Source organism: Lipotes vexillifer, unplaced genomic scaffold (genome assembly GCF_000442215.2).
Source record: "Lipotes vexillifer unplaced genomic scaffold, Lipotes_vexillifer_v1.1 scaffold1233, whole genome shotgun sequence".
Classification (NCBI taxonomy): Eukaryota; Metazoa; Chordata; class Mammalia; order Artiodactyla; family Lipotidae; genus Lipotes; species Lipotes vexillifer.
In genome coordinates, this window is record NW_006782167.1 from 1816109 (window position 1) to 1833760 (window position 17652).

Below are 17652 nucleotides of genomic sequence, written 5' to 3' on the forward strand. Positions count from 1 at the left end.
AAATAGGGAGCTAAGAACCAGAAAAATCAGAGGAAAGACACCATTAAAAAGATACAGAGATAAACCCACAACCTGGGAGTTGACATTTGCAGCAGATCTGAAAAAGAATTTAAATATACTCTACACCCACACACATACCTGTAAGTATATAAAGACCTCCTACAAATAAGAAGATCGTAATACAAAAATCACCAAAAAATACGAATAGGCACTTCATGGACGAGGGACCCTCAGTGACCCAGTTAAAAACGTTTACGGGCTTCCCTGGTGGTGCAGTGGTTGAGAGTCCGCCTGCCGATGCAGGGCACGTGGGTTCGTGCCCCGGTCCAGGAAGATCCCACATGCCGCGGAGCGGCTGGGCCCGTGAGCCATGGCCACTGAGCCTGCGCGTCCGGAGCCTGTGCTCCGCAACGGGAGAGGCCACAACAGTGAGAGGCCTGCGTACCGCAAAAAAAAAAAAAAAAAAAAAAGTTTACATCCATGGTTTGACACTGAACCTATTCTTCTGTTACTTGATTTTTACATTCATCTTTATGTTTGGGGCTTATCCATCTTGATATACATGCAGAATTAGGTGAAACCTTATGATGAATGTAAAAAGCAAGCAGTTTAGCTGGCTGAAGCAGCTGTATTATGTACTGCATGTGAACACATACATATATAATAAAAGTGTAAAAGTATGAACAGGGGGACTTCCCTGGTTGCACAGTGGTTAAGAATCCACCTGCCAACGCAGGGGACACGGGGTTGAGCTGTGGTCCTGGAAGATCCCACATGCCGCGGAGCAACTAAAGCCGTGCGCCACAACTACCGAGCCTGCACTCTAGAGCCTGTGAGCCACAACTTCTGAGCCCACGTGCCACAACTGCTGAAGCCCATGTGCCTAGAGCCCGTGCTCTGCAACAAGAGAAGCCACCACAATGTGAAACGCGCGCACCACAATGAAGAGTAGCCCCTGCTCGCCGCAACTAGAGAAAGCCCATGCGCAGCAACGAAGACCCAACGCAGCCAAAAGTAAAAATTAATTAATTTAAAAAATATATACGGGCAGGAAAAGTACATACTAACTTTAGAATAGTATTACCTCTGTCCATACTTTTGTTAATTTGTAAAAACTTTTTACATGAGTTTCAGGTAACGTGGTACCGTGAAAAGGGAGGGCTGCTTGTATGCCCTTCAGGGGCAATGAACATCTTTGAAATATTGTATTCTCCCGTCTAGGAATATGGCATAACTTTCTACTCATTCAGGTCTTATGTAATTCGCTCATTATTAATAAACTTTTACATGGTTTTCCATTCCAGTTTTTCATTGGAAAATCGCCCGCTCATCCTATATTAAATAAGTTTTCGTGGCTTGGGAGAAGGAGTTTTCTTTCTGTACTGACATTGAGGTTTTGGTATGTGTTTGAAGGTATGTTGGTTTGTTGGCACATTGACTTTAGCTGTTTTCTCCAGTGGTCTCAGGAGGGAGAAACATCTGGCTCTTTCTAGGCCTGTGGATTTGGCATGTGTGAATCTGTTCTCTCCTCATCTCTCTTACTTTCCCCGCAAATCCCCATTTGGCCCAGGCACACAGTAGGTACTCAGCATCCTTTAGAAAGGAGACAGTGTCAGAAATGAAACCACGTGCGGCAGGTTGGTCAGTGGGACGGCACAGCAGTCCACTGCTTTATTAACGCCATCTCGTGAGTGTTCACCTGGCCGGGGGGTGGTGGGTCACGTCTTCCTCTGTGGGGTACTCAGGATGGCTCTTCTTCCCTTCTGTCGCAGGAAGATGCTGAAACTCTGTGGCGAGGCGGAGGACAAGCTGGCCCAGGGGCTGATTCATTTCGAATTGCAAGTCGAGAGAGACGTGATCGAGCCCCTGTTCCTGCTGGCCGAGGTCAGAAGCGGGAGTGAGGCTGGGCCCGCGTGAGCGGGGAGGGCGGAGTGGTGGGCCCTGGGGTCCTTCTGCTCCGGCCTCATGGCTGTTTCTACCCCTCACCCCACTCTGGGGCACAGTGTCTCACCGGGGACCTTTCCTACCCGACTGCCTGGGGTTCCCCAGCCTGGTAGCCCTTTGAGCTGCGGGCTGCCCCCTTCTCCCACCCACCCCCTCCTCTGCTGGCATCCCCATGGGTGAAGCTGCAAGGCTGGCGTCAACACCGCGTCCCCCGCAGTGTCTCCGCCCCATCTCCACCCCTGGCCTCCACCCGTCTCAAGTCTTCGGTGAAATGAGCCGTGGAATCTAAAATAGGACACAAATGAACACAGCTACGAAACAGAAACAGACTCACAGACATAGAGAACAGACTTGTGGTTACCAAGGGGTAGGGGAGGGGGAGGGATGGATTGGGAGTATGGGGCTAGGAGATGCAAACTATTATATATTATATATATATATATATATATATATATATATATATATATAAATTTAATACTGTATTCAATATACAGTATTGAACTATAGTCAATACCCTGTGATAAACCATAATGGAAAAGACTATGAAAAAGAATGTATATATATGTATAACTGAGTCACTTTGCTGTAGAGCAGGAATTCACACAACACTGTAAATCAACTGTGCTTCAATTAAAAACTTAAAAAAAAGAAAATGACCAGCAGCCCCTACTCACAAGGGCTGGGGACCCGTGTCCAAGAGACTCTAAGGCCCCCTCTCTGTTTCTGTTTACATAGGGCCCTTCTCTTTCTACTTTAAAGGACACTAAAGAAAACTGTTTTCTAAAAATGAAGCCTTAATACCTATGTGACAGTTTTGCCAGCTTCAACCAGGTGAAACTTTATGAAGAAAGAAAATCATTGGGGGATGTTATTTGTCCTGAAGCCTGGACCTACTCCCAGTTCCCTTTAATTGATCGTACAAGCCTCCACGGTGCCGTAGGGATGGAGATGTTCCACGTCTGCACTGTTTGGTGGCCGCTAACCACCTGTGACTACAGAGCTCTTGAAATGTGTTTAGTGCAACGAAGGAGCTAAATTTTTAATTCTGTTTAATTTTTGTTCTCTTGAATTTATTTATGTATTTATTTTTGGCCGCGCCCAGCGGCATGTGGGATCTTGGTTCCCCGCCCGGGGATTGAAACTGCACACCCTGCAGTGGAAGCGTGGAGTCTTAACCACGGGACTGCTAGGGAAGTCCATGTTCCCTTGTATTTGAAATGGCATAGCCACAGGTGGCTCAAGGCTACCGTATTCGGGCAGCCTTGCCCTGGACCGTGTCTGGTTTCCTTTCTAGACCACTCCCAGCACCTCCCCATCCCCTGGTGCAATTTCTGGGACAGATGAATGGGTAAGTAGTTACCGAAGTGCTTAGAAGTATTCAAGGAGAACGTTCTAGATATGGTGCTTTGATATGATACCTCGACTTCTCAGATGCCATCCTGGTACAGCCTAGACCATTCCTGAGACGCCCTCTTACTCTTTAGAAAGGTGCTCTGGAGTCCCAGCCCAAGCCGCAAGCGAACTCAAGGGGGCAGGTCTGAGCTGGGTGCTGAGACTCGCTTTGCGTCTGGGCTCCGCGGTGACCCCGGTGCCTGGGGACAATTGTCTGCCTTCCTACCGGAAGTCAGTGCCCTACTCATCTATGCCTGGAAGAGTGAATACAGAGCACCTCGTACAACACTCGACCATCCTCACATTTTTTCCTTTTAAATTCTCACATCCTGCCCCACTTTTGCTGGGCCTGCAAGCAACATCCTGCACCGGAATGTTCACTTAAGTCACCTTTAGAAATAAAAGAGCATCCACACACGGCCACCGTAGGAGAACTTATCACTCAGTGAAGCCATGGCGATGTTTCTTCATTATTTACTTTGGGAAAATACCTCCCTTCTATAGGAATATACCCTAATTACATTCCCCATAGCATCTCAGGCCTCCTGAGGCCAGGACTCCTCCAGCTGTCTGTGTTGCATTAGGTCTGTGTATCAGATCTACCTGCCTTTCTTCCCATGTCTGGCCCTCAGGCAAGCAGAGAGATGTTTTTGCCGGCTGGGTGAGAGCGGGAATGAGGCGGGCAGAAGCGAGCCGGGCGACCCAGGGCCTCTGAGATGGTCTGGCTTGACTCGGGACCTGACAGATTCCAGTGAAGAAAGAGCAGAGTTTAGCTCAGGAAAGGGAACCAAGAATTTCCTCTGAAAATGAGGATGGGGAGACCTCGAGCAAACTTGTTGGGAAGATATCATTAATTCCTTAAGAATCTGTCTTTTCTCGCAGACCTAGAAAACAAACTCACGGTTTACCAAAGGGGAAAGGGAAGGGAGGGATAAATTAGGAGTTGGGAATTAGCAGGTACACACTACCATATACAAAATAGTTAACCAAGAAGGCCCTACTGTGTAGCACAGGGAACTATATTCAGTATCTTATAATAACCTATAATGGAAAAGAACCTGAAAAAGAATAGATATATATGTATAACCGAATCAATTTGCTGAAACATTTTAAATCAACTATATTTCCATTTAAAAACATTAAAAAAAAAAAAAAAAAAAAAAAAATCTGTCTTGGGCTTCAAATCAACTGTGTTTTTTTTCTCCTGTACCCACAGGTGGAAATCCCAAATATCCAAAAACAGAGGAAACATCTAGCAAAGCTGGTGCTGGATATGGACTCTTCACGAACGAGGTGTGGTGGGATTTCTTTGCTTTCATTTCTGCTTCTTTGAAGGAGCTGTGATCATGTTTGAGGGGTAGGGTTTTGTGTGTGAGCGTTTTCATTCATCAGGTGTTTCTTACACCCACCGTGTGTCAGGCGCTGGAGGTCCCGGGACCATGCTCTCATGGAGGCTACAGCCTGGTTTGGGAGTTAGATCTAGGCAAGAGAACACACACGTGAGGCTGTTTCAGAAGCCATAAGTCCTATCAAGAAGGGAGCACAGTGTAATTTTGGCAGGAGATGTGGAGAAGCGGGCTGCAGCATTAGATAGGGTGAATGAGAGAAGGCTTTTTTGAGGAGATGACACTTGATCTCATAAGAAGGAGACAACCGTGCAAAGATCCGGTGCAGAACTGCCCATGACAGCAGGAACAGCAGATGCAAAGGTCCTGCGATGGGAATGAGGTTGACGTATTCAGGACACAGAATGAAGACCAGCGTGGCAGGGGTGGAAGGGACAAAGTGGGGAGTGGTAGGGGCAGAGATCCGAGAGGCAGGTAGCGTGATGTGTCATCCTGTTTACCATGAGAGGAGTATTTCTGATTCTGGGGACCTGGTCTCCTTTTCCTGCGGTCGATGGTGTGACTGTCTCTTCTGCAGCCATTCTGTAACCATCATGCGAGAAGTGCAGTTCCAGCAGTGCTGCCCTTCCCCTGCTCCCTCCTCCAGAATCTACTGGGAGATTCCTGTTCCAGCAGGGGCGTGCCATGGCCCTGCAGTGGCTTTGACCGTGGCCGTCATAAGTCATGGTTGTGTGTAAATGCCTTTTTATTTCTTACAGTGGCCTGCGTGCGTACATGTGCACGTTGAAACAGTGCAGACTCGTGAATAATAATACGGAAGGAACATTTTGGTTCCACCTTTGGTCCTTTGTAGGTCAAGTTTAAGAATCTCCGCATCTTATTTTAATTTTCTTGAGAAAAAGAAACAAGGACAAAACTGGAAAGACTTTGGCTGGGAGCTATAGGATAACGAGTCCCAAACCAGGAGTGAATGATTAGGTCCAAGATAACAGGTTGCCTGTTCTCTAGACCTGCGACCTTGGTCAAATCACTGAACCTTCCAGAATAGTAATCTCCTCACCTGTGCACAGACAGTAGCAACATTTGCAGTATTTGTGAGCCGACCTGGGAGGTTGTTTGGGGTGTCAGATGAGATCCTGTTGGTCACAGCACTTCCCAAGAGCTTCCCAAAAGGAAGCTGCTGCTATAACTAGTTGAGGCACCAGAATTCTGCATTTGGACCAACAGAAAGTGTAGCACAGCCCCCCAAGACCAGAAGTAAATCAGGCTAGATTAGCAGAGAAACAGAGTTTCTTTCTTCTTTTTTTAATTGCAGTATAGTTGATTTACAGTGTTTTGGGTGTACAGCAGAGTAATTCAATTATACATTTATATCTATCTATCTATCTATTTTTTTTCAGATTCTTTTCCGTTACAGTTTATTACAGGATACTGAACATAGTTTCCTGTGTTCTGCAGTAGGTCCATGTTGTTTATCCACCGTATATATGGTAGTGTGTATCCGTCAGCGTTTCTTTAATTCACGTAGCGTTTCCCAAACTTCAGTCCACCTGAATGATCTTTGACATCTGTGCCAACACACCTTGTGAAATGTCGATACATTTTTTTTCAAAATGACTCTATTTAAAAGAGAAATCTTAACAGCACTACCATAAAGTGAAAGGCAGTGCCCTTAGCTACAAGTATCAGGTAAATGTACAGGTGGACGGGATGAAAGCAGTACCCGTGCTGTTAAATTTTAGGTCCTGTTGCCTGTGGAAGGCTGTGATCCTGAAGTCCCCAGTTGCTGAAAAGGGAAGAGGAGGAAGGATTGGAAAGTGGCTGAAGTTACTCTGCCCCAGATCTGAGGCCCTCCCTCTGGGGCCCTTGGAGGAACAGGGAGAAGGTTGCATCAGGCATAATGGTGTGGTACGACTTCCTACAGTGTCCGTGCGCCACGTAAAATGCGTCCTGTAGCCCCAGTGTTCAAGTCCCACATCCCGGAGTCACATAAGATGATGGCGGGTGTGCTGCTTGTTCCACCATCCGGGTGACGGTGGACACCGGGCTCCTGGGTTTGCAGAGTCATTTCCTTCTGCGAGAACCTGGGCTTTAGCTCTGAGATCTCTTCTCTGCTTCTCTAAGGAACACCTGCATTCCCAGCCCAGAGCTTCTGCTCAGAGGGCTGGATGTTAGCATCAAAGCTTGTCATTGCCTTGTCCACTTACGTATTTTCATTCAGCCCTCCTTAGGGGAGAGAGAGTTTCTCCTTGGTGACCGCCGTGGTCAACCTAGTTTTGTCTTATGTTTTTCATGGTGACACCAAGTGGTGTATAGATTCTGAAACCACAGAGGAGTGTCATCAGGGACCTCTCTTCCATGATTTAAGAAACTCCTTCAGGTCTTCAGCTCATCCTCTCTTGTGTATTGGGATTTGGTAAGGAAATAATCTACTACCCCCTCCAAATTTTTACGCTTCTAACCTTTAACTTAGGCCCTTGACAACTTTGGTTGTTTCTGAAGCCAACTCACCCCAACTTCTTGCCTTTTCCTCTAACCCTTCCCCCGAGCCACTGTTTCCCAAGATGGAGCAGTGAGCGTAAGACCGGATACTCTGCTACTGAAATGCAGACGTCACCAGCTACTCTTGGAGGAGCAGTTGGGTTCTCACTGCCCCCACCTCTACCCCACCCCACTTCCCCATTTGGTCAGTCTGCACACATTAGGGTCTATTCCTTGTAGCACCCTCCTTCTGAGCCGGGACCTCAAAAAGTGGAGGATGCCAAAGGCAGAGGAGCGGAGAAGACTGGGCAGATGAAACAGTAAATGTCCCCCTAAAGCAACTTTCCTGTTTCCTTCCAAAACCTCTTCCGGACTCCCTGTCCCCCTGCGCTGGTCTTGAGTTTGCCTTCTATACCCTTCTCCTGGTCTCTGAAACATCTTACCCTTACTTCTGGCCTTTTTCTTTCCATTAGCATTTCCTTAAAGCTTGTATTCTGTCTTCACCATCCGCAAATCGTAGACTGATGGCATCTTTCGCAGAGAATGATGGGGTCGCCTCAGCTACCTTAGTGGGAAGAAATGAACTTTCTTCTCCTCAAACTTCAAACTCTTCTTGGACAAGAAGCCTTATTTCTTCTCCTAACAGAGCAGAACAATTGTTGAGTTTACTTATAAGAGCCTCTGAATGAGAAGATCGTCCTTCCTCGAAATTCATGATTTTTAAAAATGTTTTAATTTTATTGGCGTATACTTGATTTACAATGTTGTGTTAGTTTCAGGTGTACAGCAGAGTGATTCAGTTATACACACACATATATTCATTGTTTTTTAGACGCTTTTTTCATGTAGGTTATCACAGAATATTGAGTAGAGTTCCCTGTGCTGTACAGTAGGTCTTTGTTGGTTGTATATCTTATATATAGTAGTGTGTGTATGTTCATCCCAGGCTCCTGACTTATCCCTCCCCACCTTTGATAACCATCAATTTGTTTTTGATACCTGTAAGTCTGTTTCCTTTTTGTAAATACGTTCATTTGTATCTTTTTTAAAAATTAGATTCCACATATGAGTGATATCACATGATACTTGCCTTTCTCTGTCTGACTTACTTCTCTCAGTATGACCATCTCTAGGTCCATCTATGTTGCTGCAAATGGCATTATTTCATTCTTTTTTATGGCTGAGTAATATTCCATCGTATATATGTACGTCTGCTTTATCCATTCCTCTGTCGATGGACATTTACGTTGCTTCCATGTCTTGGCTATTGTAAATAGTGCTGCAATGGACACTGGGGTGCATGTGTCCTTTCAGATTATGGTTTTCTCAGGGTATATGCCCAGGAGTGGGATTGCTGGATCATATGGTAGCTCTATTTTAAGTTTTTTCAGGAACCTCCATACTGGTTATACCAATTTACATTCCCACCAATAGCGTGCAAGGGTTCCCTTGTCTCTACACCCTCTCCGGCGTTTACTGTTTGCCGAAATTCATGATTAGTGGCACTTTTCCCAATTAGTTGCTACCTGTACAAGCGTTTCCAAGTTTCCCTTGATGTTTTGCTATTCAGTCTCCACAAAGGGACCATTTGGGGGGCATATTATCACTATTGTGTAATATCAAAGTAGATAACTTATCCGTTACAAGTAAAATTACTTATAAATGGAGGGGAAAGGTGTATGTTTTTAAACTACCAGGACAGAATTGGGGGTGGGGGTGGGGAATAAAGGGGAATAGGGAAGAAAAGAAGGAGATAACTTTGGAGAGTGTCTTCATTTTAATATACATATATTAAGTGTAATTTGGATTTTTTTAAAAAAACAAATTGAATCCAGATCTGTAAAACCCTAAAAATCAGCTTAGTGTTTGTGGCCACTTTGTTTATTTTTTACACTTATATATTGGTTAGTTTTTTTTTTCCTTCAGGTAGCATGAATGGGATGGTGGTTGTAGCTCCATGATCTACCATAATCAGCCATGGAAGTGCGTTCATTATCTGAGATCTAAATTACAACCATGACATTTCATATTTTATTTGGCTAAGCCTGGGAGGTATTAATTAAATATTTCTGTAGGGCAAACCATTATAAGAAAGAATTGCCCAGGAATTTTTACTAATCCTTATCTGTTAGCTTAGATTTTTTTTTTTTTTTTAACATTTTGGAATAGAATGTATCCTTTCTAATTTGGATGAGGAATCTTTCTCAGGACATGTACATGTGTCCATCTCTGGAGCTTCAAGCCAGCTTGATGTCCTAAAGCCTTTTTAAGTAATTTTCACATGGGTGCGCGTTTTAAGTGACAGAGAATCCTTCATTTTGCTACTTTTTGCTAATAGCAAAGAGAACTAATGTCCCCTTTTTTGGTATTATAATGACCCACTCTCTAATTTTTCCCTGCACATAACACAAGAGGAAAGAAGAATTGTACAGAGAAGACACTTAGTGATTCAATTCTTGATTCTCAAAATGAGGGTAAAATTGCACTTTTTGCCTCTACATTGGATGGACAGTCCAAGAGCCAGATGGAGCCCACGGGCCTCTTTGGTTTGGTCCGTACACGGTTGGCCTGCATGGTTTCAGAGGATGCTATTTAATCTGTTATCACGTTTCATCTGATGAGTTCACTTGACAGTTCGCAGTTTGTCAGTTGAAACATCCAGCAACCTATGGGCCACACTCCTCCTGCCCGGGCCCCATCAGCCCTGATCACCCTCCAGTGAACCCCCACCAGGTCCCCGTCCCCTCCCTGTTCCTCCTGACTTCCCAAGACTGCAGCCAGGCATTGGCAGCCTTTGTCATCCTGATTACGCGATTGTTTTTCTTAGAGCTGAGAAACAGCTTTATATCTCATGTCCCTGTCACAAGTAGGAAATAAAGGATTGGGTGGAAGAGATTTTAAGATAATGACCCATTTGACTTATTTTTCCTACTTGCTGGGCCCTATAGGCTGTTGAGTTTACAGCCTCAGCTGCTGTTCCCTGCTATAGCTACTAGCATCTTAGCATAATTAGAACCTTCTTTCAGGGCCCGCTTTTGGTAATTCCTTGATAATGACTTAGCGACCAGAAATATTTGTGCTTCCCCACTAAAGTTTCCCAAGGGGCTCCCTCAGAAGGCCAGTATTCTCTGCAGAGAGATAAATGTTTAAGAAAATATAAATGAGGTGTTGCAGTGTTGTTGGTCAGAGGTTGCTTAGTGCTTACCAGTGGAGACATTTGCTTTCACATTTGTTTTAATCTTACCCACTTGTCCTCTCACTTAGCACCCATGATTGGCTTCAGCCAAGTAGGTGAATGTTTCGAAAGTCACAGCCCGCAGGATAGGCAGGAAGCTAATAGGAATGGCATGGACCGTGCTCCAGAGGAAGCAGTGGTGAAGTCGTGTGGCCTGAGTGTTCAGAAGACAGTAGGGAGGATGATGGCAAATTGGGGAATCCTTGCTCTGTCTGCAGTGGCCGCTATCCTCAGCCTCCTTCAGTCCTGCCGCTTGGACATTGGAGCCCCCTTTCTCCTGGTCTGGTACTGGGTACCTTCTCATTATCTCTCCTTTGGAATGAGGCTGTGTCGTTCCCTGGGTGATACTCATGACCAGCTATTTCTCTGCTTCCCACAGTGTCCCCAGGGCTTTCTCTACCTGTCTCACACCTCTCCTCTTTGTCTCCTCTTTCCCATCAGGTGGCAGCAGACTTCCAAGTCGTCGGGTTCGTCCAGCAGCTTACAGCCTGCAGGTGCCAAAGCGGATGCCCTCAGGGAAGAGATGGAGGAATCTGCCAACAGAGTGGAGATTTGCAGGGTACCCAGCTCTTTGCTCCCCTCCACTGAGAAAGATGGGGAAGCCCTAAGGGAGTCCCTTTCTGTTGGCTGGAGGTCTGTGAAAACCCTAACAGTGAGCCTCTGGTTGAATCAGCATCCCCAAGCTTGCCTGCTGACACCTCCAAAGAGTCCTGCACGAGCCCTAAGAGTTGGGGCTTTCATGGTGACCTGGATGCGGGGGGACAGCAGTGGGTGATCACTGATATTCCTGCGTGGTGGGCCAAGAGGAAATGGCCTCGGTTTCTCCACCAAGATTTTGTGAGTCATCTGAGCCCCAAATCATAGATTCTAGGCCACCCAGAACAGTTGAGAGTTTAGACAATAGATGAGCCTTGACTCCCTGTTGATATTACATTATTTTCTTGTTTGCCTTTTACTGTTTCCTGAGTCACTTTATCAGTCCTTTGCTTCATGGGAGACATACATGTATCTGTGAAGTTGAAATGCTAGCCAAGGAGACACTTGCAGCAAAGAAAACCTTCCACTTGTCAGGAGAGGAGGACCTCGTTCTACAAAGTGTGCCTCTGCCCTTGGGAGTGATAGGTGCCCCTCATCACCCATCACCCATGTTCAAATGTTTCTCATCTACTTTCCCCACAAACGTTTTATGGGACTTTGTCAGCAATACCCATTCTTGATGCTCTGTGTATATGTACATCTGTATACGTGCAGATATGCCAGTTTGGGTTTGGATCTAAGGAACAAAAATACCACATTTCTAGAATTATGCTGGTATCTGTTGTCTTCCTAACATACAGTTTTACAGGAGAGCGGCCACTTTGCATGCGTACATCTTTGTTCTTTGTGGCTTCATCGAGTCTTACCTTGTCCATCAGCTTCTGCTGTTATGACCACGCTGTACAGGTAATTCAGACCTTGCATTCGGGTGACATTCACAGTCAGATAGAATTTCTCTCTGGAGTTAGAAACATCAAAAATATCTCGAAAGGACTTGATATCTCTCAGCCTCCAGTTCTGTGGAGCCAAGCAAAGATAGACCAATACTTCAGACCCAAGACTCATTGTGAGTAAAGCTGGGTTCTCATTTGAATTCCTGTGTCTCTGGCAAAGATCTCGGTGGTGCTCCTCGTGAAGAATCACTCTTCGCTCATGTTGATTTCCCTTTTACTCTGTGTCTTCTCTACCCGTTTACCATGGGTTCATGTCCTTCAGTTAAATCTTGTTTCTTACCGAATTCCTTCTTTGCTAGACACAGCAGGGTGATGTTAAGAGGGGCTGCTGGCGAGTTCCCTGGTAGCCTAGTGGTTAGGATTCCAGGCTTTCACTGCTGTGGCCTGGGTTCAGTCCCTGGTTGGGGAACTGGGATCCCACAAGGCTCACGGAGTGGCCAGGAATGAAAAAAAAAAAAAAAAAAAGTGGTGAGGGGAGCTGCTGAATGCAAATATCCAAACGCATTAGAGTAAAAGTTTAATAGCTTCACTCAGTCTTGGGTAGCTTCTTACATAGGCTGTTTTTACCAAAAAATATATTAAAATTCCTTTTCAGAGATTACAAAAGTATTGCATGTTCACCAAAACGAGTGGACAAAAATTGAAAATATATTAAGAAAACACCAATAATTCTTTCCCTTCCTACCCAGCAACCAACCAACCAACCAACCCCTCCGTTTGCAAAGGAGGTGACCAGTTTGCCTTTCTCAACAATATTTATTAAGATTTGTTGTGAACAGTGTGCCCTGTGACGTGCCGAGTGGCCATAAAAGTTATACGGATAAGGAAATAAGTGTTAGGACCTGTTACATAGCCTCCCACTCTTTTTTCTTTTTTATAATCATACAAATAAGCCCTCATATATAGCATTTTTCTAGGTACTTGTTTTGTGTTTGTGTGTATGTGTGTGTTTATAAAACAGTCATGTTGTTTCTATTGGTCTGTCACTTTTCTCAATTAATAGTACATCCTGGACGTTTCTCCAGGTTAGTAGCTCTAGATCCAACTTAGTCTTCTTAATATTGTGCACAATATTCCTTAGTAAGGAGGTATCTACCATGATATATTTAGCTATTTTTCCTAGTGATAGATATTCAAACTAATGTGTTTTGTTTCTTTGTTTTTTGCCATCAACAAAAATGATATAATCAACATCATTTTATGTATATTCTTATACACTGGTAACTTTTTTCCCCTATAGGATAGATCCCCAAAAGTGATATTTTTAGGTAGAAGGCTGTGTATACTAGTTAAGTTTTAATAGATATTGACAGTTTACTTCTCTCTTTTTTTTTTTTAATTAATTTATTTATTTTTGGCTGCGTTGGGTCTTCGTTGCTGCACGCAGGCTTTCTCTAGTTGCAGCGAGCAGGGGCTACTCTTTGTTGCAGTGTGCGGGCTTCTCATTGCTGTGGCTTCTCTTGTTGCGGAGCACGGGCTCTGGGCATGAAGGCTTCAGTAGTTGTGGCTCGCGGGCTCTAGAGCACAGGCTGAGTAGTTGTGACACACGGGCTTAGTTGCTCTGCGGCATGTGGGATCTTCCCGGACCAGGGCTTGAACCCGTGTCCCCTGCATTGGCAGGCGGATTCTTAACCACTGCGCCACCAGGAAAGCTCCATTTTACCTCTCTTAAAAGGAAACTGGGGCTTCCCTGGTGGCGCAGTGGTTGAGAGTCTGCCTGCCGATGCAGGGGACACGGGTTCGTGCCCCGGTCCGGGAAGATCCCACATGCCGTGGAGCGGCTGGGCCCGTGAGCCATGGCCGCTGAGCCTGTGCGTCCGAAGCCTGTGCTCCGCAACGGGAGAGGCCACAACAGTGAGAGGCCTGCGTACCGCAAAAAAAAAAAAAAAAAAAAAAAAAAGGAAACTGCAATTTATATTCCCACCACTAATATACAGAATTGGACATTTCACTTTATCTTTCTCCGTAATGTATGTTTTTCCTGGTTTCAGTTTTTGCCCGTCCAGTGAGGGGGAAAAAAAGCTATCCCTATGTTATTGTAATTTTAACTTCCCAGGATGTTAGTGGTCCTAATTATATCTTTGTGTATTTATTGGACATTCTTCCTATATTTCTAGACCTTCTTAGTTGGTCAAATTGTCTATTTGTATTGGCAGTCAGACCAGTATTTCTGTTGTTTTTAATAGCAATTTGTGTAAGTTCTCTGTATAATTAGAGCTATTAAACTTTCTTCTATCTGCTGTGCTGCAGATACTTTTTCCAGTCTGCCGTTGTCTTTTGATTTTTGTTTCTATTGATGTCTGCCATTAAGAACTTGAGCATATACCTGTATTTCCTTTGTATGGGAGAAGACCCCAGGTGGTCCATCAGGCACCTTCCACCTCGAGGTTAAGAAATTTTTCTTCTTTAATTTTGTTTTAATGTCTTCAGTGCATCTTGTACACCTATTTTGTGCATGTTAATATACCTGAAATTTATTTTTGTATGTGGTGTGCAGGAGAGATTTGGGTGCTTTCCCCCCATATGAAGAGGTAATTCATTTATTAGATAAGCCACCTCCCCCTGAAGTGAAATCCTACCATCTGATGCGTCAGATTTATTTCTGGGCTCTGTATTCCATTCATCTGCTTGTCCGTTCCTGGGATAGTACTGTGTAGTGTCTCTTTTAATGACTTCATAGCAATTATAATATTCAATAATTCCCACTCTCTTTCATAGCTATCTTGTCTGGTCTGTGGCCTCTGTTTCATCATATGAACTGTAGAATGATCACATCCAGTGGATAAAACCACGCATTGTGCTCTCGGCAGCCTTATTTGTGTGCTGAGCAGATCCCCTTGAGAGCAGGCACTGATGTTTTCTCTGAAGTTCTCTTCTGACTACTCTTTTATTTCTACTTCATTGGCTGCCAGCTGCTCTAAACACCCACTGTGGTCCTCCTCCCTTCCCTTTCTGGGTTGCCCTAATTGGGTCATTTCCCCTTCTAGCTTCATGGCTTTGTATTCTCTCAGCCGGATCTCCTACACTGTGGCAGCCCAGCAAAAGGAAAGTTTGTGGGCTGAAGGTGACCAAGGTGGCAGTCTGGTTTCCCTGTGTTTAGGCACAGTGAGGCCCAAGCAGAGCTCCCCAGATCTTTAGACCCAGAGAGCTTTGTTTTTTGTTTTTGTTTTTTTTTTCAATTTTTATTGGAGTGTAGTTGCTTTACAGTGTTGTGTTAGTTTCTGCTGTACAGCAAAGCAAATCAGCTATGCATATACATAGATACGTATAGCTTTTTTGGATTTCCTTCCCGTTTAGGTCACTGCAGAGTATTGAGTAGAGTTCCCTGTGCTTTACAGTAGGTTTTCATTCGTTTTCTATTTTATACATAGTATCAATAGTGTATATATGTCAATCCCCATCTCCCAGTTCATCCCACTCTCCCCTCCCCCTTGATATCAGAACTCTTGTTCCCTACATCTGTGTCTCTATCTCTGCTTTGCAGATAAGATCATCTGTATCATTTTTTCAGATTCCACATATATGTTTTAACATACGATATTTGTCTTTAGACCCAGAGAACTTTAGATCCAGGAAAACCAAGTCAAGGTGGGTTCCATAAGACGGAACCTGCTGGTACCTGGGGCAGGTGGGCAGGTGCAGTGTTTCTTTTTTATTCCTTCTTAGAATTTCCATGTCTCTACTTACATGATCCTTCTGTTCTTGTGCGCTGCCTACTTTTTCCATTAAAGCCCTTAGCATGTTAATCATATTTTTAAAAATTCCTAGCCTGATAACTCCAACATTCTTGACACATCTGACTCTGGTTCTGATGCTTGTTCAGTTTCTCCAAACTGTGTTTTTGCCTTTTAGTATGCCTTGCAAGTTTTATCGAAAGGTGGACACAGTGTGTACTGGGTAAAGGGAACTGAGGTAAGTAGGCCTTTAGTGATGTAGTAGTCAGGTGTGGGAGCGGGAAGCATTCTGTAGCCCTGTGATTAGGATGAACAGGGAGATGGGGTTGAACCGGGTTCAATCCCTGGTTGAGGAACTAAGATCCCACAAGCCGCACGGCACGGCCAAAAAAAAAAAAAAAAAAAAAAGTTTTCTCCTAAGGGTAGGTCTTGTTAAGAGTAGAATGCTCTAGAACATTTCAAAATGGTACCTTTCCTCTTCCCCTTGGCAAAAGCCAAAGAGGGTTTTTCTCTGATGTTCACTGTGAGAACTTAGCTCAGCAAGAGTGTGAGGGCTCCCCCATTCCCTGGAGTTTTTAATTCTCAGACTTGCCACCCTGAGCCTCCTACGGTTTGTCAATTACAGTTCAGGGTTTCCTGAAACTACAGAGATTCCTGCTCCCGGATTTCTTCTCCAGTAAGTTGTGATTCTCGTATTCACCTGTCTGCCTCTCTGGTTTGGGGGCAGTGGTTTGCCCTGTACCCTCACTTCTCTGATGGATCTGAAAAGAGTTGTTGATTTTTTAGTTTTTTGCAGCTCTTCGCGTTTGTTAGGACTGACCTTCTACGTGCCAAATAGGAAACCAGAAGTAAACAGTAAAAATCAAGGTTTCACTTTTTACCAAGAAAAAGTACTTAAGAGACCAGTATTTATAAATATCTTGGGGATTTTTTTTAACAACAGAAATATCTAAAATCCTACCATAACATTTTGTAATATAGGGTAATTATAAAATATTACTAAGGAAATCAAAGAAGGCTTTATAATACTGAGAGGTGTTTTTAGATGAGAAGAGTTAATACTATACAAATTGAATTTCCCAAAATTATTTTGATTACAAGTGTAGTATTTTGATTGTGGTGAATTGCAATAAATGTTTCAAAGGGTAGTAAAAGGTTTCTAAAGTTATGGTGGGAGAATTATTGGAGCTTTGAGTTATTATCTCCTAAAATGTATTATAGAATTACATAGTTAAAATAGGTACTATTTAAAAAATAAAAACATCAGTGGAAAAAAAAAAAAAGGCCTCCCAGCCAGAAGAAAATCCAAAGTCCAAGTATATGAGAAGTTTCATCTGTGAGATTTGTAATCCATAGGGACAGTCTATTTGTGAATAATTCTCAGACATTTGGTTAGTTCTTTGAAAAAAGAAATCTGTATCCGATACAAGTACCAAAATAAATTCCCAATTTATCAAAGATTTAAATGTCATATTCTCCACTGAATATATATATATATGGATATTTATATTGTTGGTTGAGAGGCACCAAGCAGATTACCAAAGGAGGAGGTTGTAAAAAGAAAAATTTCATACATACTACTATTTACAGAAGCCCTAAAAAAATGCAGTACCAAAAAAAAAGTTACAGTTTCAGACAGGAAATTGGGGGAGAGATTAGCAGTATTTGATAAAACTGATGGTCTCATCAATCTAAAAAACTCTTAGAAATCTTATAAATAAGAAATAGATGAAGACTCTCATAGGAAAATAGGTACTCAGGGTCACAAGGAATTGACAGTGGATGACACAAATAGGTAAGAAAGGTAGAAGAAAGTTAAGCTCTTGATCAAAAAATACGAATTAAAAACACATTATTTAAATTTCCTCTAGAAATTTGATTGTGATTAAACAGAATTAAATGGTTATTATAGAAAACAAACAAAACTCATGGATTAGTCCTTGTAGTATAAATGGTGATCTTTCAGCAGTATAATGCATAAGATCTAATTTCCCAACTCATAATTATCTTTCTAATATTTTTTAAGTTAACTCTAAGGAATTATACAATCAGAATTCATTTTTTTTTTTTTTTTTTTTTTTTGTTAGTGG

General features: G+C 43.5%; 1 protein-coding gene across 2 annotated transcripts in view; it reads left to right on the forward strand.

Moving 5' to 3' along the window:
* ARHGAP44 (Rho GTPase activating protein 44) overlaps positions 1–17652 on the forward strand; it is a 151406-nt gene that overhangs the window by 95890 nt on the left and 37864 nt on the right. For both annotated transcript variants that reach the window (XM_007455013.1, XM_007455014.1), the window contains exons 5-7: positions 1773–1884; positions 4553–4629; positions 10840–10957. In XM_007455013.1, the coding sequence (XP_007455075.1) occupies positions 1773–1884; positions 4553–4629; positions 10840–10957 (307 nt within the window). The remainder of the gene's footprint in view (positions 1–1772; positions 1885–4552; positions 4630–10839; positions 10958–17652) is intronic.